Raw genomic sequence first — 23,943 nt, forward strand, 5'->3', positions numbered from 1 at the left:
TGTCTGTTAGCTACTTCATTTCTTAACAGCTTTTACTAAATGGAATTTAGTCCCATAATGCATTTCTCCTTAATTGTTCCTATGCCAATGATATCCTGAAAGGTCTGTACACTTCCCACTAATGCTGAGTATATTTTCAAATATAAATTTTAGCTGGACAAAACTGAGAAGCAATCATGTACAACTATGGAGTATCATGTTTATCTTTAAAAAGAAACCTGGATCAACTTACCAAAAGAAATGAAGTTCCCCCCATTTTTCTGGCTGATGTTAATGCCCCCCAGGAAGGTTTCCTTTCATGTCAGAACTTTCAATGTATCTCTCAGGATTGAGACCAGTGCAGCTGTTCGCCTCCCTAGAATGGTGGTAATCCATTATTAGCTAAAACTAATTGCAGAAAATTCCGGAATTCAGTATCATCAAGATCCAGTTTTTTTTTTCTCTTGAAGACAAGCCAGATTGTTGGGTAATTTTAATTTGTAGCAAGGCATAGTGGAGAAAGTATTCCTTTGACCACACAAAGAGATAAACTGTTCCTCAGCAGCTGTTCCTTTCAATCTCTAGACGGACACTCCAAATCCAAATGAAGTTCTAGATCCTGGAATAAAAGATCAGATTGTATTAACAGATTTTAGAGACTGTCAATTCTGCTAACTTGGAAGTCCATGATTATTGAAGAGGGCAAAAAACTGTTATACTTCTGAACTGACCTAAACCAGGTCAGGAAACAGACACCACAAGAAACCCTAGAATCCTATTGTATTACTCCACAATAACAGAATCTTGAAAGCCTGACAGTTTTTCCTGTTCTGTCCCACTTATAACAAAGAGAGTTGAGAAAGCCATGAAGATGATATAAGAGAAACAAATCGGAAACTATTAAGATTCTGTTCCTGAAGCTTATCTAAAAAAAGTATGATTCTAGTCTTAATATGAAATCAGTTTCCAGGCATTAGTTAAAGCAAGAAAATTTTTTCACACAACCTTATCCTCTTGTATTGAGATCGTGTTTAATATATCTTCTCTAAAACCATCTCTATGTTTCTCTAAAACAGGGATGTCAAACTCAAGGCCTGCAGCCCGGATCCAGCCTGCAGGGTGCTTAGATCTGGCCCGTGGGGCAACTCTGGAAATAGCAAAGGACTGGTTCGCGGTGTCTCTGCTAGCAAAAATGGGGCGCAGGTGGGGTGCACATGCCCCTAGCTACAACTGCTTTTGGCCTCCCTCGTAGTCCAGGAGGCCTTCCAGACCCAAAATGGGGTCTCCGGAGTACTTGCCATCCTTGTCTCAGAAGGTTATAAAATGGAGGAAAAGTAAAATATTTTACCTTTCAGGTTTGCAGGATTCTACTACTAGCCTATGTCAATACTTTATAGTTCTAGTCTTCCTACGGAGTCAGTCTCTTGATCTGGTCTCTCATAAGATGATCAAGTAGATCAAGTATTAAAAAAACAAAACCACAGAAATGTACGCCTCCCTATTTTTATAAGTTTATAGAACCATGTCTGCAGAGGTGCAGTTCCGTGTCACGCCCACCATGGCCACACCCACCCGCACCCAACCCTCCAAGGTCAAACCCAATCCTTATGTGGCCCTCAATGAAATTGAGTTTGACATCCCTGCTCTACAAGAACTGTCAAAATGATCTAGGCTCTCGGTTTTATCATGCAGACCGCACTTATTGCACTTATTGCACTTATTGCACTCCCGCACTTGGGAGGCAAGGTGACATTGTTGTTTAGTTTCTCAACTGTGTTGTCCTAGAAGCAGTGGGAGGCTCATTTCATGATGATCTCTCAAAAAATATCTCCAGATGAAGGCAATGAGATACATAACACTGAGTCAGCAATTCACTGTGACATTTGAAGAAGCTTTTATATATTCTCTGGCAGCACTAAACTGACTTTGGCTGACCTCAAAATGTTAAACAAGTTTGTAATTTGATGGGATACCATAAAAAAAAATCCCAGTGATTTGAGCTAAATTGGGAAGTACAAAAAAATATCCTAGAAGAATGGAATAGCAGAGCATTTCTGTACTGTTGTCAATGACTATTAGGTGCCAGATAAGCTAATTCTACTTTATTGAAAGTTACATTAACACTATCTTGCAAGTCTGAAAGTATCTTTCTCCCCATCCCTTTACAACCCAAGAAACTAAGGAGGGTCTCTTCTGAGCTGCTTGCCCCATCCACATTCCTGCTGTGAGCTAAGTAATCTTTAATCTAACCTTTCTCTTGGCTATGTCTCTTCACCCTGTCTCCCACATATCATTATCGCACCTTGAACTAGGATTTCTTGAACTGCAGCAAAAGCCCAATGAATATGAGAACCCTAGCCTTCAAATTCAGGTGTTTTTATGGAAAATAATATTCTGTTAAGACTACTAAACTTTTAAAAAGAAAGAAAAAAGCCTGGCATGTATATTGATCTGAATCCTGTGGGTTCCCTGGATAGTATAGGGATCAAAAGAAAATAAGACCCTGTCTTATTTTCAGGGAAACATGGTACTTTAATAGGGAGGTGGATTCTGCTAGTGATTATAAAGATTAGAAAGGAAGCAGCAGCAAACTGAAGTGAAACTGAACCCGTGGGCGATCCTCATGCCTTGCAGATGAGGTGGCTCTGTCAGATTTGGCTGTTAATGTGACAGGAAGTGTCTAACACATTTCTGTAATTTGATCAATCATTCTTGCAACCAAAATAGTTTCCACCTCATTCTTGATCAGAATTCTCATGTTCACTATTCATTAGGAGGAAACAAGCAACCTTTGGTTACACTCCCTGTAAATCCATGCACCTAGAAACAACATAGCATGGGTTGTACAATAGAAGTTTTGCCTACAGAGAGAGGTCTAAAGAAGTCCACATACATCGTATGCACAATGATGTCCCACTAAGAAGGTCATAACTGGTGAAAATTCTGGCACTGAATTGAAACTGATTGTTGCAAACAAACTTGAGCTACCTCCTATGAAATAAACATATGGTAGCATGGAGATAGTTTCTCCCATGTGGATGGGAGTAAGGAAATCATCTGGGAGAATCTACATTCTAGCTGATCTTAAGGTTTATTTCACCAATATTCTGGGTCTGATGAGACCCTCCATAATGACAGTTTTTTTAAAAAAAAAAACTAACCAGAATACTTAATATGGCAGGAAAAAAGAGAGACAAGAGAAAAGCAAGTGCAATGAGTTAATGCATGTTCTTTTTGGAGAACAGAAGGGGGGGATTGAGGTCCTACTTTCTACTTTCAACTGAAGGAATTAATACTTGGCTGGTTCCACTTGAGTGTTATTGAATATGCCTTTTATAACCGAGATTCCATCAATTAGCATGCTAAAATGTGCAGTTATTGTAAGTCAACAAGTGTTAACATTAGAGATATTCTACTTGAATGGTTTGTGAATGAATCTCAACAGCAACACATCTGCCTACTCATTTCACACAACAAAAAGCAACAACTTCAGTTTGTTATATCTCATATCTCACAGATATTTTGTAACAGAATTTCCACGGAGTTCCTCCATAACTTTGTCCACCAAATTTGTATGATGCATGTTGTTTCACTTTGATTATATAAACTAGTGTATTTGGCATTTTAGGATCTTAATCACAATTTCTTATAATGACTACGGAAAGACTAGCGCTTGTAGCTCATTTGAATTAATCCAACACCCTAACTACCATAAAGGTAAAGGTTCCCCTCACATGTATGTGCTAGTCGTTCCCGACTCTAAGGATAGTGCTCATCTCCATTTCAAAGCCAAAGAGCCAGCACTGTCCGAAGACACCTCCGTGGTTGTGTGGCCAGCATGACTAAATGCTGAAGGCACATGGAACGCTGTTACCTTCCCATCACAGATGGTCCCTATTTTTCTATTTGCATTTTTACATGCTTTCGAAGTGCTAGGTTGGCAGAAGATGGGACAAGTAACGGAAGCTCACTCTGTTACACAGCACTACAGATTCAAACTACTGAACTGCCAACCTTTCTGATTGACAAGCTCAACGTCTTAGTCACTGAGCCACCGCGTCCTATCATACACAGTGTCAAAGGATGGCATTCACCTTCCCTGTATCTGACATTTAAATCCAAAATTACATTAAGGCAATAAGATAGTTCTTGCACTCATTTGTTTCTACTTCAAAGATATATATAAGATACTAACTGACATACAACTTTTCCTGGGAAAGGGATTACCAGAACAGGTAACAGGAACTAGCAATCCAAAATTTCAAATGAAGAAACTCAGTTTTGCTTTTTGACTGGAATAGTCTTTAAAATGTAAGAATCTGTCAACTGCAGTTGCCAGAAACTGACTTAAACTAGGTTTCAGGATCTGTCAAGATATCTCTCATATTTTTCGGAGTATAGGATGCACCTTTTTTCCTCAAAAAAGAGGCTGAAAATCTGGGTGTGTCTTATACATCGAATACAGCATTTTTTGCCTCCAGAAGCCCCGCCCCCTTCACCAAAATGGCCGTGCCTAGCCTTATGGAGGCTTTCAGACAGCTCCTGGGGGCTGGGGAGGGCATAAATGAGCAAAAAATGGGCTGTCTTTTGTCTAGCCCCACTAGCACTCTATAAGCCTCCATAAGGTTATGCATGCAATTTTTTTTGACAAAAAAACAGCCCGTTTTTGTGAAAAATGGGCCTTTTTTGTTTTTTGCTCCCCGCCCCAGGAGCACTCTGCAAGCCCCCCCCCAAGGCTATTCATGCCTTTTATTTGGAAAAAATGGACCTGTTTTTGCGAAAAACGGGCCATTTTGGGGAAGTTTGCAGAGTGCAAAAACTCCCCCCCTTTTCGGAAAGCTCTTTAGTTAGAGTGATTGATGAGAATTACATTGATCAAGTGCTGTGCCAGCAGAAACAAGTCTTAGGTCAGTGATGGCGAACCTATGACACGCGTGTCAGTGCTGACACGCGTAGCCATTTGGGGTGACACGCACAGGATTTCATGCAATTCATCCTCGGCTCCTGCACGGCCGAGAATGAAAGAATCTGTGCTGGAGGAACGGGGGGGCGGGACGTGTGATCTCCCCCGCCCACACTCACTTACTGTATCGCCGCCGCCCCTTTCTGAGCACAGGGGCTGCTGGTAAGGCGTGTGTGCCATGCGCACACACGTCATCAGCGCGGCGAGGGAGGACCCGCAGGAGAGGAGCGCGGGAACAGTGCGCGCCTCTCTCCAGTCAGGCCGGCACAGAGAGTCTACTCCTGGGACTGTCGGTTACGACCGCACCACACTTATCTCAGTTCATGGCAGGGCTGTGGAGTCTGCTGCTTCCAGCTCCACGTCCTCATCAACATGCCGCTCCGGCCCGCCCCCACTATGAATATTCATATTCTTCGCCCTCGCGTCACTAGGAATATTCATAGCAGGGGCGGGCTGGAGCGGCATGTTGATGAGGACGTGGAGCTGGAAGCAGCTGACTCCACAGCCCTGGTTCACGGCACCCCAAACAAGTTCAATAATATCAAGGGCAACATACGAAATCGACTGATGAACAAAGAAGTTACTAAGCAGGTATGTTAAATAATTTGTTTTTGGTTTATTAAATACAATTATATATTGCAATTATACATTTTTGTAGTTTAAACTATAAATTGTGCAAAATTATGTTTTTGTCGAAGTGACACACAATGCGAGTTATGCTCGATTTTTTTGCCGATTTTTGACACACCACGCCAAAAAGGTTGCCCATCACTGTCTTAGGTGCTGCAGGTTGTCAGTGATTTCCTTCTCCAGCACATGGATAAATACACCTGAAAACAGCTACCTATCTACCTACTCTCTCTCTCTCTCCCTACCTACCGTCTGTATTTCTCTCTCTCTCTCTCTACCTACCTACCTACCTATTCTCTCTCCCTGCCTACCTACTGTATTTCTCTCTATCTACCTACCTACCTACTTTCTCTCTCCCTCCCTACTGTATTTCTCTCTCTCTATCCCTCTATCTACCAGCACATGGATAAATACACCTGAAAACAGCTACCTATCTACCTACTCTCTCTCTCTCTCCCTACCTACCTTCTGTATTTCTTTCTATCTATCTATCTATCTATCTATCTATCTATCTATCTATCTATCTATCTATCATCTATCTATCTATCTACCTAACTATCTATCTACCTACTCTCTCTCTCCCTACCTACTGTATCTCTCTCTCTATCCCTCTATCTACCTACCTACTCTCCCTACCTACCTACTGTATTTTTCTCTCTCCCACCTTCCCCCTATCTACCTACCTACCCTCTCCCTACCTACCTACTGTATTTCTCTCTCTCTCCCTCTATCTAACTACCTACTCTCTCTTTCTCCCTACCTTCCTACTGTATTTCTCTCAATTCCTCTACCTACCTTCCTACCTACCTACCTACTCTCTCTCCCTACCTACCTACTGTATTTCTCTCTCTCTCTATCCCTCTATCTACCTACTCTCACTCTCTCTCACCCTACCTACTGTATTTCTCTCTCTCTCCCTCTACATATATATGTAGGTCTCTAGTTGTTCGGGTTTTCTCCCACGTAGAATTGAAGATGTCTTGGCGACATTTCGACGAAGTCTCATTCGTCATCTTCAGGCTGCTTCAGACTACTTCAGGTTTGGTGTTTCCAGGAGTAGAACAACTAGAGACCTACATACTAACACCCGCGAAAACCTCAGAAAACACACACACACACACACACACACACACACACACACACATATATATATATATATATATATATATATATACACACATATATATATATATACATACCTACCTACCAAAGTACCTATCTACTTTGCCTCTTTAAAACCTTGGTGTGTCTTATACTTCAGTGTGTCTTATACTCTGAAAAATACGGTAATAAGCTGTCAGAACTCAGCACTACATCATGCATAATGTGGGCTGGGAGTTTGATAGTCCTGTGCTAAAATAACAGTAAAGGAAGTTTTAGAACGCCTTATAATTGAAAACAATACGGGGATTTAGATTTCTGAATTTTAATTTAAATCACTATGCATATTTTTCAACTAGTATCAAATTCCAAAAGGTTTCATGTAGCATAAAATTGTCCTTCCTAAGAATATTTGAAATATTCACATACAGCATAATTTGGGGTTCAAACTATCATAAGTCAGATATATCTCTATTGCTATTATGTTTACTTTAAAATTGTGATATATTATTCCTGCAAAACTGTATTAGTATCATTTTTTAATGTAGAAGTGATATGAAGAAATAATCTCATTCTTCTTTTTTTTTTTTAAATCTATTTTATTCATTTTCACATTCCATTTTACAATCACTTATATACAGGGTATTTGCTATAAAAGAAAAAAAAATATAAAAAATAAATTAAAAATAAAATAAAAAAGAAAACACAACTCATCATTCACAACCCCACCTGACACTTCCATCCTCCATACACCCCATCTACCCCCTCCAACTTTCCTTTCCTCCCTCTAACGCTCCCCTCCTACTTCCCTTTCCCCTCAAACCTTCCTTCTCCCCTTACTCCCAACACGCCCTCCTTGCATTCCCCTTACTCCTTCCTTACTCCTCCCTCCTCTTTCCCTCTACCTCCCTCCTTGGTGTATTCCTTTATTCAAGTGTTGTTTATTATAATTTGATAAAAAGTAAAATAAACCAAGGGGAAAAAAAATATAAAGAAAGAAAAGAGAAAAAAAGGAAAAAAAAGAACAACCGTATATAAGTGCATTCTTGTTCTTATTGCGACTATGTTAACACCCACCCACCCACCCCCCATAAATCCCCATCCCTACTCCTCCCGACTTCCCAGGGCCCACACCTGGCACTGCCTTCTATCTAAAGTATCTTATGTTCGTATGGATTAAAAATAAAAGTAATATATTAAAGGGAAAAAAAACCAAAAAAAAAAAAAGAAAAAAAGAAAAGAACAAAGAAAAAAGAAAAAGAAAAAAAAAGAAACTCTTTGTGTTAAGCTCAGCCCCCCATCTTTATCTATGCTTAAATAGTATAAGTCATTCTATCTATATTTTATTGAGAAATAATCTCATTCTTAAAACTGGTGATAATTAAAAAAAACTTGGTACATAGGAGATTTGACTAGATAATGGGATTTTTATTTTAGATCAACTAGTAGATAATAATGATGAGCTATCATTTTCTGTGTTAAAATACTATTTCTCTGTTGCCACCCAATGGCAGCTTTTACAATTACAACATTTATTGATGTCTCAATTTGCAGTAGCATTTTCAGTTTCAGAAACACTTGATTAAAAGGGATCACTATATCCAAGAGACAAGAAACTCCACAATTAATCTTTGTAAACAATTGTTATCAATAAATCAATTTGATATGCCTATTTTAAAGACTAAATGGATATGATGATTTTAAAAGCTGAATGGAACAAGGAAATGGAAAACCACATTTTATCTACAAATTAGGGAATAGAGTTTTTTAAATTTAATTTTACTGATTTTCTATTAAATACATTTCTTACTGCTTAATAAATATCATGTTGTCTGTGTATTTAATTTGCTTAACAATACAAATTATGGTTTTTAATCTCAATAATAAACGTCTCAGTAGGTGTGTGTGTGTGCGCGCATGCGTCTTCAAGTCAGGTAGTTAGAATAGAATACACTTAAAATTTAGAGCCATGTATTTTTTTCTGCCAACATTTATCAAAATGGTTTGCCTTTAGATTCTTTCTAGGCCTAAGAAAATGTAACTGGCCCAAGGTCACCCAACTGGCTTTGTGCCTAAGAGTCAGTCTCCTTGTTTCTAACAAACTGTATCGAACTGGGTCTCCAACAGATCTTCAACTATGACTCATTCAACCAAAAATAAGATTTCAGGTTCATTGGACACCATTGAACTTGTACAGAAAAGTAATGAACACATGTTTTGGGAGATGCTATATTTTGCAATGTTTTTAAGTGGTTGTCCTCTAGGAAGAAGTACCATAATTGGATATATTTACTTGATTTTGAGGTAAGCTTTAATATTTTGGGATGCCCAAATTGTTTTAAATTGCATGCCAATTACCTGAAAATTGACATTTGGACAATGGAAATTGATTTTCTCCTTTCATGTTCCCTCTCTTTGTTCAGTTAGTTAGTTAGTTAGTTAGTTGGTTAGTTAGTTAGTTAGTTAGATAGACAGATAGACAGACAGACAGATATCTATCACATTCTGTAACCATGTTATACTCATGTTTATAAGGTATACTTGACATTTTTTTGTTAAGTTAATAACAACTGCAGAAAGGTCATTCTCCAAGCTAAAACATACAAAGGAATCAACTGTGCAACAACATTTCACAAAAGGTTGTTGCTACTCTTGACTGAGAATGAGCTTGCCAGAAAAATACATACAATATTCAAAAGACAAGTCAGGGTGTTATCAGATGGCAACACTCAGAAGGACTGTTGAGTAACCCTTTATAACACACCTGCACATTAACCTGTGGTGAAGGAGGGTGTTGTGTTCCTGCTGAGCTGAATAGGATTGATTCACTGTGACTGCACAGTACAGACATGCAACATGGGAGGCTAATAAACAAACAGAAGAAGGTAAGAGTGATACTTACCAACTTCATAGAGTGCCTGGCTGCTTGCCTAGAAAATAAGTCACTAATGCTAGTGGTTTAATTATTGGGGATTTGGTTTGGCTTGTTGACAGAATGAGATATTATTGATATTACCATTATTATGTTTGCACGTTGCATATTTATTATAAGCACTTTGCATATTTCAATCTGTATTCAAAAATGCAAGAAGGGCCTGCTCGTCCACTGATTTCTGTACAATTTATGCCATTATTATTCAACTCAATATATGTCTTTGCTGTCATGGACATGGCATGATTGATTTGTCATGGGCCTATTCTGCCTTAACACACACTGACATATAATTTGGTCTCAACACTCATCTTAACTTTCTTCCACCTTTGAAAAAAATGAGATGAATGTACATAAATGTAGATGAGTTTGGCAAAGCTACTGGCCTTATTGTCAATCTAATTGTATCAATATTGGTCAACAATTCTTAAACAGACTTCCCATTTATTAATCCTAATCATAGGAATAAGGGGGAAGGGGCAAAAAGATTTTTGGTTAAGTAATTTTATGACAAGTTTGGTTTACTGCTTTTGTTTTGTTTGTTGCTGGCGCACTAAAATCACTAGACGTACATGCTGCATGGGGATATTGTCAAACTAAAATAAAATTAAGAGCTCCCTTGCTTAGCACATAATCTAATACAAAGGCAAAGAAGCTACACTGGTTTTGTGACCATACATAAGTCAATTTATTAATTATGAATATAAAAGGAGTCAGTGGAGTAGAATGAGTTGATGCTCAAAATGACAGGGCTGCTGAACATGTTTGGGTTCTACTTCTGTGTGAATATCCTCCTCCCCAAAATTAAAAATCACATATGGGTAAGAATAGCTGATCTCAGGTATTACAGCATCACACACACACATCTGCAGGGAAAAATTTCACTTGCGTACCTGGCTATTTGGATGGTGCTAGTTCAGATTTGATCGTGGAGCTCTTTGGTTTGGGCTGCTTGCATCATCTGCATTTTGGCATGGAGGTTGGTTTGTCTTCTTCCTATCAAACAGTCTTCAGTGTTTTTACAGCAGTGATTACTACACAAACTATAGCTTTTGAACTTTGTAGCTTGGGAAGATGGACAACATAAAACAAACTGAAAATAACTCTATAACAAATGGTAAAATGATTAAAATATGTCTACAGCACAAAGAACAATGTGAAAAGAAAGACAAGTTTAAATATTGTTGTGTAAGAAAGGGATGAAAACAAGACAAGGATGAGAATAAGTAAAATGATAGGCTGGAACATCTGGGGAAAGTAAATACAAAGACAAGATAATGATACATTAATAAAACAGCAAACTTGACTTTTCAAGAGGAAAAAAGCTGTATCAAACCTTTCAACCTAATCTTGTAAAAATTGTATATTTCAGATCCAAATGCTGTGCAAAAAGAATCTGAAGGAATCTTGTAATAGTAATATTGGCAATGTAATAATTGTAACATTCTCCTGAAATATCTAGGAATTTTCCCATCTGGGTGCTGACTGCTGATGGGGAGGTACTTTAGTCTTATAATCTGAGTTGTAAACTGAGAGCAAATCCCACTCCTTACTAGCACTAATGATGTTACCAAGTTTGGGTAATGAAATATCTACAAGAAAACAACCAAACTCAGAGAGAACCAAGGACCTCTCATTTCATCCCTGAGTTACAAATATTCTCCTTTATTGGTAGAATTGACAAATTAAAAAGTGGGTTGACTCAAATATTGGTAAGCTGATAGTTTCGCTTTTACCCATCATTCTTACTTTTGCTTATATGTCAAAATGAAGACTGACAAGGCAGATGGCAAGAGACCTGGCTGCAGTTACTCCCTCTGCTAGTCATCCTCTTCCCTATTTTAGCCAAAGAAAAAGGAGGCAAGCAAACTATTCCGAAGGGGGCTCCAAAATCAAGCTAAGGTCCCACTCCCATTAACCTCGTCACTCTCATCTTTATCCTCATCCTCCCAGGCCTTGCCCTGGAGTCCCAGCAAAAGATAGGTGGCTATAAATTATTTTATAGTTATGCTGTCTATGGGCAGAAAACCCTCCATTAAGGAAATCACCCAACACCTACCTGGCTATCTTTTTTTCAGAGCCAAATTAAGACATTCTCCCAGGCAACTGGCATTTTAGAATTAAACAGTTAAGTTTCAGTTGTAAACTGTAAAGTATCAAATTATGCTGGCATAATACCTCTTACATGTTTTATTTTTTTCCGTGCTATTTATTGTGTATTTCAATTATAAATTAAGATTTTTAACTGTCTTTTTCCTAGCTATATAAGTTTTATAAATCCTTTAATAATATGGGTGAATTTAAAAAAAGCTAACAAATGACTACTTACTATTCCACTTTTTAGCCAACCTACAGAGCTCTTACTAGGTACAGTAAGTATCCAATAATGTCTTCCTCTTATGCTCTACTTGTACAAAACCTAAGAAACCAATATTGGAACCATAATCTAGGAAATTTAAATTGAGGTCATAGAAATTAAAGGGTGTCTTCTTCATCTCACATAACTACACATGAAAGTAGAAATAGCAAAAGCACTTATTGCTTATTATACTGCTTCATAGTGCTTTTACCTCCCTCTCTAAGCCATTTACAGAGTCAGCATATTGCCCCAACAATCTGAGTCCTCATTTTACCCACTATGGAAGGATGGAAGGCTGAGTCCACCTTGAACTGGTGAGATTTGAACTGACAAACTGCAGCTAGCAGTCAGCTGAAGTAGCCTGCAGTACTGCACTCTAACCACTACACCACATCGGCTTAAGTATCTAACTTTTATCCTGGGCTGAAACTCTTTTTCCTCAATGGCTTGACCAAATAAAAATCTACCTGACTCACTGACAAAGGTTCATCTGTACTTCGATCATCGGAAGGCTTTGGAACTTCTAGCTTGTCAATGAAGGCTTGGAGCTCTTTCCTAAAGGTCTTCATCTGAGCATTGATCCGATAAAGAAGTTCGTGCTCCCGTATCCTACTTCCATCATCCTCGTCATCCACAAGTCCAAAAAGGTCCCCATTTGCCACATAAATTCTTGCCTCAGTTATGATCGTGCTAGTGTCAGAAATCAATCGGTCAATAGTTTTGCCCAGGCGTTCGGCTTCACAGCGGATGTCCTTGGTTTGCTGCCGATCATTAAAGCTTTTCTGCCAACCTACCGGAGTTGGATAGAAGGATCTTGTAGGGGTCAAGCAACGGATGTTGCGGACCTCCTCTGAGTCACTTTCTCCACCAATGGGCCCTTCTCTTTTGCGGTGAGGGGGACGGGAATCCTCATCACTTTCTTTCTTCCCTGCCTCACTTTCAGCATCGCTGTCCCTGGGACTCTCTCGGATCCCCAAATGAGAGGCTAAATCATAGCGCTGCATGTTGGACAACAGTATCCTGTTCTCATATTGGAGCTGCATTACTTTGCCACTGAGTTCATTAATTTGCATGCGGGTAGCCTTCAATTCTTCCTGAAGCATTTCCGTCTTAGCGCTGTCATGGTGTCGTGAACTATCGTGAGTTCCAGTCTTGTATTTGTATTTGTTCAGCTCTGCAGTGACACGTTTGTTTTGTTCTTCTGCATCAGATAAGTTCCTCCTCAATAGTTCTGTCTCATCTTCAACTAACTGCAGATGCTGTCGTAACTCTGAGACAGATTCATTCGGTTCTCCCAAGAGGGGGTTGGCTGTCCCGGAGAAATCATCTCCTCTTAAGTCATCAAGCTCTGCTTTCAGTCCTCTGTTTTCCACTTCCAGTTCCACGATTTTCCTTCCAAGGATATTGGCTTCTTCCTCTACTAACCTCAGACGGAGCTTGAGTTCTGCTTCTCTTGTGCTAGGTGGACCTCCTGCTTCCCCTTTGGGTAAGGGACTGTCTAGATCACCATAAAATAACCGATACTTCTGAAGATCGTGCTCAAATCTGTCCTTTTCCTTGTCAATTTTGGCTAATTTTTTTCTCATCAGAGTAGCCTCTTCTTTGACAAATTGCAACTGGCATTTCAGATCTTCACTGTCCTCCTGTGGCAAAGAAAGAATAACTCCCAGTTATATTGCTTTACTCCTGGGGAGGCCAAGTGACAATTTAGCACAAAATACCAATATGTTCAATATGTACAAATATATACATATGCAGTAGACAGACAGACAACACAACATGGGAATTGACAAGGTGCCACACTTGCAACAAAAAGTGTGACTCAGTGTTCAGTTGCAATCTTTGTCATCTACAGAAACATGATCATTTGGATCCTAATCAGATGAATCAGTTTCATAAAAAGAGCTCTGGTTTTCACACAGTTGACTAAGGAAAGGTTTGCAATCATCTATAAGGGGTCCTCAATTTACAACCACAAGTGAGCCCAGAATTTATGTCGCTCAGTGAGAAATTTATTGAGTGAGTTTTGCTTCATTTTATGACTTTTCTTGCCACCTTTGTTAAGCAAATCCCTGCAGTTGTTAAATTAGTAACACAGCTGTTAAGTGAATCTGGCTTCCCCATTGACTTTGCTTCTCAGAAGGTCGCAATAGGGGAGCATGTGACTCTGGGATATTGTAACTATCATAAATATAAACCAGTTGTCAAGCACCTGAATGTAAATCATGTGACCACGGGGATGCTGCAATGGTCATAAGTGTGAAAAATGGTCATAAGTCACTTTTTTCAATGCCATTGTAGCTTCAAATGGTCACTAAATGAACTTAAATGGTCATATGGTTTGCTGTATTGTACATGGGACAGAAAAAAAATTCTGTATCACCTCAGCAGACATCTGCTGTGACCTTTTTTCTGATTTTTGCAAATCTTTGCTTCCTCTTCTTTTCATAGACTGTTATAAAAGAAAGAGCAGATATAACAAATATTTTAATAAATGCATGCTATCCAAGTTTATTAAGCCACCATTCAAACAATATGAAAATTCCCAGATTTTTTTGATTAATATTTTTCATTTCCTCATCCAGAGATGGCTATGTTGAAACATGGCCAGGGAAGATTAATTCAGTGTTCTTTAAATGTCCTTGTTCTTATTGATCTAAATGCAATAGCAAGGAACATGCTGAAGATTAAAGTAGTTCATAAGTATTAAATAGCATTTTTAAATATGTTGAGTCAGGTACTGCCTTCAACACAATTGTATTCACTAAAGAGATCAATTTTTTTTAAAAGTCTTAAATAATCATTTCTCAGATCTGCAGGTTGTTTACCATGATAAAATAATAAACAGACTTTCAAATCTGTCTGAAAAGCAAAACTGCTTTTCGCCCACAGATCAGCTGTAACCAGTGCAGTCAGAGAAGAGGCAGGAAACATAGCAAAATAGTATATTACAACCCATGATGTACCTATCCCATTTCAGTCAATTTAGCCTGCCCCCCTTCTGATGAGAAGCTTATCACTGACCTCTTTTATTTTGTCAAATTCATTCTGAAAAGCATGTTTTGCAATCTCAGCTTCTATCAGCTGCTGCCTCAACTTTTCGTTTTCATCTTCTGTGGTGGAGCGTTTTTCTTCCACATTTTCCAACTCATGGTGAAGTCTTACTGAAACATCTTTTGCAACCTACATGGAAGAACATTTAACATTTTCAAGCAGGAAAATAACTTTTGATAGTAGGGCTTAATACACTTGTGAAGTTTAGGGGTGTATTGTGGCAACTCATATCAGTTCTATTAAATACTGAATAAAATGTTCTTCCTAATTAAAAAAAAAACAACACAAGTGAAATTAGGGTTACCTCAGACACTCCAGTTTACTCTTTTGAGATCTATTCCGATACTCAGAAACAATAGGATGAATAGAATTCCCAAAGATTAATTCTTTGATCATTAGAATCATGGCCCCAACCCAGCCAGCAACTGCCTTGAGGTCTTAGTCTGAGGAGAATTACAACCTTAGGAAGGGAAACTAGAGCAAAAATGGAATCAACAAAGTACAGGTATTCTCATCGTACGACTGCAATTGAGCCCAACATTTCTGTTAAGTGAGACCTTTGCTCAGTGAATTTTGACCCATTTTAAGATCTTTCTTGCTACAGTTGTTAAGTGAATCACCACAATTGATAAGTTAGTAACCCGGTTGTTAAGTGAAACTGGCTCCCCCATTGACTTTGCTTGTTAGAAGGTCACAAAAGGTGATCACATGTTCCCAGGACACAGCAATGGTCATAAATATGAACCAGTTCCCAAACATCCAAATTTTGATCATAAGGACACTGCAAAAGTCGTAACTTTGAAAAAAGGTCATAAGTGACATTTTTCAGTGACATTGTAACTTTGAACGGTCACTAAATGAACTGTTGTAAGTCAAAGACTACCTGTACAGTAAATGATAAGGAGACATGTTCATTGGTAGATCTAGGAAAGCCAAGACCACCTTGGTATAAAATATTTGGTTAACTATTGAACATGTTTTACTGTAGCTGTTTTTAAAAAATAAACTCTTGTATTATTACAAAGCAATGCAATTATATTTCATACTTTAATCTAGGCAATTCTTTTATTAGTGCTCAGCTTCCAACTCAAGCATTGGGTAATTAATTTGTTTGATTTGTAGCCCAGGCAAATGTCTCATAAAACTCACTTTAATATTCTTCCTCCCAAGTTGGTATGCAACAATTTATGGTTTAATATCCTTTTTCCTAGGTTGACCATCTCAAAGGAAGAATATATATATATCAAGTCATTTGCCCCTGACTGTCAATCCTTCAAGCTAGGCCACATTAGAAAATAAGATTCCACTGGTATAACTGGAACTATACTTTATTGATTTAAGTAATAAAAGAATCTTGAAATCTGGGTTGTGTTTTCCCATCCCTCTCTGTTATATCTTACTGAATTAGGACAAAGTCAGTCTGAGTTTCTATATCACACTTTCTATTTTCCCAAACTTAAACCATGCTTTTGTTTTTGCAACTATTTCTGCATACTGTAGTTTCAGAGATCCATTTCTGAGGATCTCTACATTGATCCTGGGATTGTAATATTAACTGGAGTTATATCCTTTTTTTTGTTTTCAATTGAAAGGAAAAAAACTGGTATGTGGCATTTATTTCTAGATGCATTCACTAAAATTAAATTAAATAACATTATAAGCCTTAAGGTTCTTAAATTGATGACCCCTGGAATGTGATCTCTAGTGATTCCCTAGTGATTGAATACTTCTAAATAATTGAGTAATGTGGGGGCAGTGGTGCATTACGACCAGTACGTTCTGGTACGGTGATCCGGAGGGTCCACCCGCCCGCCCACGCTCCTTACCCGTATTTGAGCTCTTCAGTGCTTCTGCACACAGAGCGTATGGCACCTGCGTGATGCTCCACCAAACAGCTGGAGTGTCACAGTGGTGTCACGGAACATCGCAGAGGTGTCGCAGGTAGTAAGTATGCATGCGCGTGCTGCACGCGTTCATGTGGTGGATGCCGGGCCCTGTTGCACCGTACCGATTGCAACGGGATCCAGAACCCACCACTGGGGGTGGGTGGGTAAAAAATGAGCATAAGAAGTCATGTCATTCTAATGATCACTAGATATTTTGGACTATGAATCTCACAATGGACAAATCAGGTTGGTTTGGATTAATGAAAAATGTCCAAAAAACCAGGACAGTACCACTTTGCTTACTCTGCCTTAGGTAATTAAATTCCAGTTGTCAAAACCACAAGATAACTCAGTTTTATACTACATTTGCCTTCCACAAAAGATTAGAAAAAGTAAAGGTGTCATAATCTGATTGTTTTTCTCATTGATTGCTCATATTCTGGCCCCAAATTACCTTTAAATCCTGTTCCAAACTACGGAGAAGTTCTCCATCAATTTCTCCAGTCTGTGCATAGCGTAGCTTCTTCCGCTCTGCTTTTCGAAGACGATACTGAAGGATCCTACAGTTTTTGTTAGCTCTCTCCAATTCGTGGCGCGCTTCCTGAAGCTGGCAAGCATCCTCTTCAAAAAAACTGTCCCTCATCTCATCCATTTCAGTTCTAAGTTCATCTATTTCATTCTGGCACATGTTCAGAAAGAACAGATAGAAAACATAAAATGACATCAGGTCACATTGATAAAGAACACAAGATATGGTAATTTACCCATGGTTCTTAAATAACTGTTTTAATCGAGGCATATGGTTCCCCATCTAGCTTTCTTAGGCTTGGAAGTATTACAAATGGCAAGAAGAAAAAACGGTGATCCCAAATTAAGAATGCATCCATTTATATTTCAAATATTCTTTGAATTGGCCAAAAGAAAACACTAAAAAAAGCATGTGCAAATGTAGCAGAATGAAACTGCTTCATAAGCCAGAAGGAGAATTCCCAATTATGTCAGCCATGTATGTTCTATAATACATATATGTGACAATGAGAAGTTTGAAGAATGGAGTAGAACATCTCGCAAATCATATTCAACTATGTATATTTTTTATCTCTTACAGATGCAATAAACGTAGAACATTTATTTAGAAAAGAATAATTTCTAAATGTCTATAACTCAGGGAATCTCAAATTGGATTGAGGCCACTAGAAAATCAACAGTAATTTAGAGGATAATAGTAATTTCTCTAAAATGCAAGCAAAGCAGAATCAAGGTATGGTTTTCTGATCCACAGCTTGCCTTAGCAAGTCCATAGAGGGCAGTTACTATACCACAAAGTCTGAAAATCTTTAAGGAACATACATAAAAATGTAACTATTAAACATGCATGTCATACTCTACTCACTTCTTGTCCAATCCTAAACCATGAAACCATTATCTTCATTTTATATATTTGATTCATTTATTAGATTTATACCTTGCCTTTATTTTGTGTAACTCAATTTATGGGAAGACACAGATTATTATTTTACGGAGTTGTAAGTAACACTAGGTTATTAACTCTGTTACTTTGTCAGTTTGCTGGATTGAACCTCGTATTAATTTATATAGCGATAGTCAATTTGGTACACAATAGGAAAAGCAAATCAAAGGTTATCCTCTAGAATATAGGATTTAAAAAATCCTGCAAATACTGTATTATATTCACATCAAAGTTCATAGCCAAGGATTTATGCATTCCCTCCCCTCCCCTTCTCTTAAACTAGGAAGCAAACCATAAGTATCTCAACAACAATTTGGTCTCTTCAAAGCAGAATTTACTGTTAGCATTCCTTCTCCTTTCTTCTGTGGAACAGGCTAGAACACCACCAGCATGTGCACATACACACTAGAACCGAGGCACACCCCCATTATTCCTTCCCTTCTGTATCTTTTGCTTACCTTGAGGTTTTCATTCTCCTCCTCCAGTTTCTCCATCTCTTCCTGCAGCTCCTGCTGCTGAAGCTGGGATTCCTGGGTCACATTGCCTTCCATAGTTCCACTGAGGCCATTGCTACTTTCATTTGCAGGCAGCACTATGGATGTTGAGGAGGGCAAACTGCCCCCATTGCCATTAGCTTTGTTGTTACCTTTGTTCTGCATCTGCGTTGCTGATAACCCTTTCCTGAGATGAAACTGAATGAGCTCACTTTGCAAGCATCCTTCTTTCCAGTAGTTGCCATTGTTCACTGAGAGAACCTGGCCTTTCCCTGAACCACAAGAAGATGAAGATGATGAAGTTGCCTCTCCTGAACTCTTCTGTGAAGGCTTGTTTGTTTTACCCCTGTTCCAGCTCTTGGATGGCAACTGCGAAAGCACAAAACTGCCCACCCTTTCCCCCTTCCCTCCAGATACAAGCTGTTGCTCTCCAGCTCTAGGACCTGTAAGCTCGGTGTCTTTGGGAGGTGCCTCTCTTACTTCGGCTGCAGGCCCTGGATTTGACCTGGGACACCCTCCCGCTGAGACCAGGAATGAGGCAGGCTGCTCTTCAGCACCATCCCCAGCATGGACAGCTCCCAACAGCACTGAGCTTGTTGGCGTAACCTGTGGGGGAAGTTTGTCTCCTTCACCCTTGACCCGGCTAGTTTTCTGTCCTGTTGGTGTCTGCTGCAGTAGCTGCTGCCGGGTAGAGCTTGCTTTCGAGGCAGGAACTGCAGCTGCTGCTGTTGTGAAGCGGGATGAATTGGCAGCTGGCAAAGGCTGGCGGACAAGAGACTCCTTGGGTCTCCCCGGAGAGAATGCACGCTGCTGCTTAGTTCGGCTGCTGCTGCCCTCAGGAAGCAAACGAGGAGGGGAGGTTGCAGCACCGCCTCCACTAGGTGGCTGGTTCATGGCTAAATCCAAGGTGTTGCTGAAATATTCAGCCCTTTCTGGCTCATTGTCTTCCTGCCCTTCCTCCCTCTCTCGGCTGGTGAGCGAAGCACACAGAAGCTTTGTCAACAGCACTGCCCCTCAATACAAAGCAAGCCTATTCACCACATGAAGAACAATGTGCCTATAATAAAAGGGGTGGAGTTTGAAATTGTTCCAAGAGGTTAGCTCACAATCTTAGAGGCAAAAGATGCAGCCACTGACTGGAAGCTTGCTTTTAAATTCCTGAAGCAACAAGCAGTCCTCATTTGTCATGTGAACGGACCGGATCCTCTAGCTGAAGCTACTTTTCTTAAAGGGCTACTTCCACAAACCACATGTTCCAAAGTACTTCCACAGGTCAGTGAGGATGGATCCATTCAATAGCTTCAAAACAGATCTGCCTACAAGGTCCAGCATAGTTAAAAACAGTATCTTCTAGTTGGGAGGAAAAAACTGTGATGAGACTTAAAACAATCTATATTTAATATGCTGTAAAACAAATCAATAAGAGATCTGTTAGAAAACTCTAATTCCACATATGCACCATATCTTTAATACTGTTTTTTAATTAGAACAAGTAACAGGTTCCCTCCTACCTTCTTCCCATATTTTACCCATGCTTCCTAACAAACTCTGAATGTGTTGAGAGGTATTCAGGTACAATGAAAACTCAAACAATCATGATTAAAAAATAAACAGTTAAATTTATTCAAATAAGAACATTAGTGAAGGGAGGAAGAGATTGAATAAATGGCTTTCAGTAGGTACATCTTTAAGTTATTAATTGTAAAGTCAAAAGCAGCGTTAAGACACTTCAGTCTGAAGCAAGCCCCAATGAATACAAGTTACAAAGCAAAGTGAATGTAGTGTTGCAGCCTTCGTGTAATTCAAATTCAAATTTTGCTGTTAGCTTTTAAAAATTGTCAGTTTGTTTTACAGCACAACTACACCAGCCAAGTGTTTCTTTCCAAGTACTAGAAACAAGAGTGTGAAATAAGAAACAATCTTCATTCTTGAATAAAGGATGGATTGATTTGTAAGGCTTAGCTAAATTTGCATATACATCCATTTGTAAAGTGAACTTCTGTTTACTCCACCTCATATGAACACCAAAGCAAAGGAAATGTATGAAAAAGTTTCACAGAAGAGTATCAACCATTTGTTTTAATTATAAACACAGATGAACCACACCTTCCCTAGCTGGGTATTCTCCAAATACTTTTAGTGTCCTGTTTTCATTGTTCTCCCTAGATGATCACATCTGGCCCGAGATTCTGGGAACTATATTTCAATACAAGAAAGGCATCAAGTTAGAGAAGATTGATCTAATTACTAAGCCCTGATTAAGTAGGATTTTTTTCTTGCTGTATTTGCATAGATGCAATAGTTTGCATAACAGAAGCAGAATCCCAAAGTGGATTTGTTTGATTAAATATAAAAAAGTAGCCTATGATTCTTAAAACTTTCTCAAGGTGACCTCTCTTAGCCAATATTTTTATTTATTTATGTAATAGATTTATAGGGCTGCTCAATGTAATTCTCTGTAGCATACAGCAAGACTCAAAGAAAAACATTCCCAAATATGACATATATATATTTTTTAAAAAACCACCTGATGCTGTAATATGTTTGGCACAATAATAATCTTTACCATGTCACTGAAGCATTAAATTTACTATATGACTCTCAGTATTATTATTAATTGTGTAAGTGCATACCTATTTAATCTTGTCATGAGTAAATTGTCCTCAGATCCTAACAATTTACTACAGGTTATGAACTAAAATGTGTCAGTGTAAGACAATGTTTATTTGAGTACTACTGCTGCAAAGATTATAATAGGTGGCTCACAAAATTATAATAACAATGATGACAAAGTATTTTAAAAGTGCCCTAACAGAAATATCTTACAGTGCAGGTAGCTACAATCAATTAGTTATCAAAGGATGAGAGCGATTAAAAATAAGAATCTTCAATACTCCAGAATCTCAATTTTAACAAACACACACAAATCATGAAATAGACAAGATAAGCAACAATTCTACTTTGTGTATAAGTTTCTTTTGAGTCCAGTGATGGGTAAGTAAGCCTGTTTGGGACAAAAAGCTTTGCACTTTTCAAATGCCTTTATTTGCAAACAAGCTGTAAAACTCATATCTAAGGTCTACGTAGATTGGATTTTACTCCATGTTTTACAAATACTTTAAAATCTGGATGTCAAAGTTTTATCAAAATGCCTTTTCGGTTCTTTAAAACAAAGGAAAGAGAACAACGTTCTATTTAAGGCTTGGGGAATTATCCGAATGCCACCTCTCCTTACAGCAATTAATTGACTAATACAGCAATTAACCCTTACAACAACCGACCTACCTGCAGTACCAGCCTTTTCCCTCCGAAATTTCCGCGGCGGCACATCGAACTGCCAGGTTAGGCCAACCGCCGGCTCTCAAGGGCATCCGCCGAGGGATCCCTTCGCGGCTTGGCGACCCCAAGCCCAGGCTGCTCATCCATCCGAATAAACGTGGCTCGCACCCTACGGCGTCATAACCAATGAGAAATCTTGCGATGCTGCTCTCAGTTCAACCCCGAGCGACTCGTATCCTCTTCTGTCGGTAATTAGAAACACTACTAAAGCCAATCTGGACCCAACACCAAGAAGCTTCCCGCTACCTCCCCTCTCCCCGCAGCTCCACATTGGTCTCCCGGGATCTCGTCGCGTGGGGAATCAAAGGAGCGGAGGAACGTCGCGACGCTGCCCGTTTCCCCACTGAAAACAGTTGCCAGGAGTGGGGGAGGAGGAGGAGGGAAGAAAGAGGAGAAACAAAAGAGAAGGTCACGAAGCGCCAGGCTAGCGCCAAGCATCCCTCCATCACCCCACACGCCAGAATCTCTTTGTCATTGCATTGACTTCCCATCGGTAATCGCTTTGCAAAGTCCCCTTTTTGTTGCAATCGATGAATCAATGAACACCCTTTGCTTAGGCACTGCGGGGTCACTGGGGGGTCACTCCCCCCATATTCCAAGAGACTCTCAAACTTGTTCGGCTTTTCGCTTTGCTGAGCAGCAATGCGACGTCCCTCTCCCTCCTCAACCTGAGCGCTGACTTACCCTGCCCGACTTCGTGGCAGCCACCCCGGGGATGCGCGAAGACGCCCCAAGCCGAGTCAGGGCGTCTCGGGAAACTGCAGCGGTTTTATTCCGACGCTGACCTCATTGGGCCTGGGAAAGAGCGGAGGGGGGCGGCGGTGGGAAGAAAGGAAAGAGGGAGGGAGAGAAGGGGGGGAAGTAGCGAGGCCAGATGAAAAGCGCAATCCTCGGCCACGCCTAGGCAGGCCTAAAGGCTCTGGTCGGAATTAGATTCCGGCCCTCCGTGGCAGGAAGGAAACCGAGGTGCTTTCGAAAATCAGTTCAGGAAACGATCGATCCTGATCAAATATTTATTCCGTTTTGAACAGCGTCGACCCTGCAACAATATCGTGTAAGGTGCTTCCTGATAAAACGCGATCGCTCTGGGGATGCCTTTTGTTCTGGGGCTTAGGTTAAATTGTGCTTCAGACGTATATTTTGTTCAAGGGCGCAAGGCTATTAGTGCCAGAGGCAATGCCTGCGACTCCTGCTAATTTCCCCGGATCGAGAGACTAATCCTCTTGTGCTTTAGGCAGTGGTTTCCAATTCTTTTATACCTAAGTTATTTTGTGAATGGAACAGCTTGCCTTCAGACTTTATTGGTTCTTCATCACTGGAGGTTTTTAAGAAGAGTCTGGACAGCCACTTGTCTCAAATTGTATTGTGTTTCCTGCTGGTCTAGAGAACCTCCAAGGTCCTTTCCAGCTCTATTCTGATTTATTGATTGATTGAATTAAAATAGGCATTTCTGGCTTAGGCCTGATATTCGGCCACATATAACTTTCTTTTCAATGTAAAACCTGCATCCATTTCTCATTTAATTTTAAAGTTGCTATCATCAAATTTAAAGAGTTACCTAAGAGAAGTATCTGCTTCCTATTGCGTGAAATCACAGTTGTTTAGAGCCCATAGAAGATTCAATTCCATGAATTTTGTTAAATGTGCTTGATTAGATTTCTATCCCACCTTTCACTGAGCCAAGGTGGCGCAGTGGTTAAATGCAGCACTGCAGGCTACTGCTAGATCAGCAGGT

At 39.5% G+C, this 23,943-nt stretch overlaps 1 protein-coding gene across 1 annotated transcript; it reads right to left on the reverse strand.

The window, feature by feature from the left end:
- Positions 1-10,742: 10,742 nt before the first annotated feature.
- On the reverse strand, positions 10,743-19,763 carry SOGA3 (SOGA family member 3). Its single transcript, XM_032214848.1, has 6 exons — positions 18,834-19,763; positions 17,359-17,583; positions 14,989-15,147; positions 14,348-14,416; positions 12,432-13,607; positions 10,743-10,853 (listed from the first exon to the last, which is right to left on the reverse strand). Exons 1-6 carry the CDS (start codon positions 19,761-19,763, stop codon positions 10,743-10,745), a joined length of 2,670 nt encoding a protein of 889 aa, XP_032070739.1.
- Between the last annotated feature and the right edge of the window lie 4,180 nt (positions 19,764-23,943).

This window comes from Thamnophis elegans, chromosome 4 (genome assembly GCF_009769535.1).
Source record: "Thamnophis elegans isolate rThaEle1 chromosome 4, rThaEle1.pri, whole genome shotgun sequence".
Taxonomy (NCBI): Eukaryota; Metazoa; Chordata; class Lepidosauria; order Squamata; family Colubridae; genus Thamnophis; species Thamnophis elegans.

Bases quoted from the DNA above. Each gene is read 5' to 3' on its own strand.
- SOGA3 (XM_032214848.1), bottom strand. From the start codon at position 19,763: ATGAACCAGCCACCTAGTGGAGGCGGTGCTGCAACCTCCCCTCCTCGT. The intron at 15,148-17,358 runs GTAATTTGGGGC...TCTTCCATGTAG, and splicing joins GTTTGGAACAGGATTTAAAG to GTTGCAAAAGATGTTTCAGT. The intron at 10,854-12,431 runs GTAGATTTTTAT...TACTTTCCCCAG, and splicing joins AACCTTTGTCAGTGAGTCAG to ATGTTCCAGCCTATCATTTT.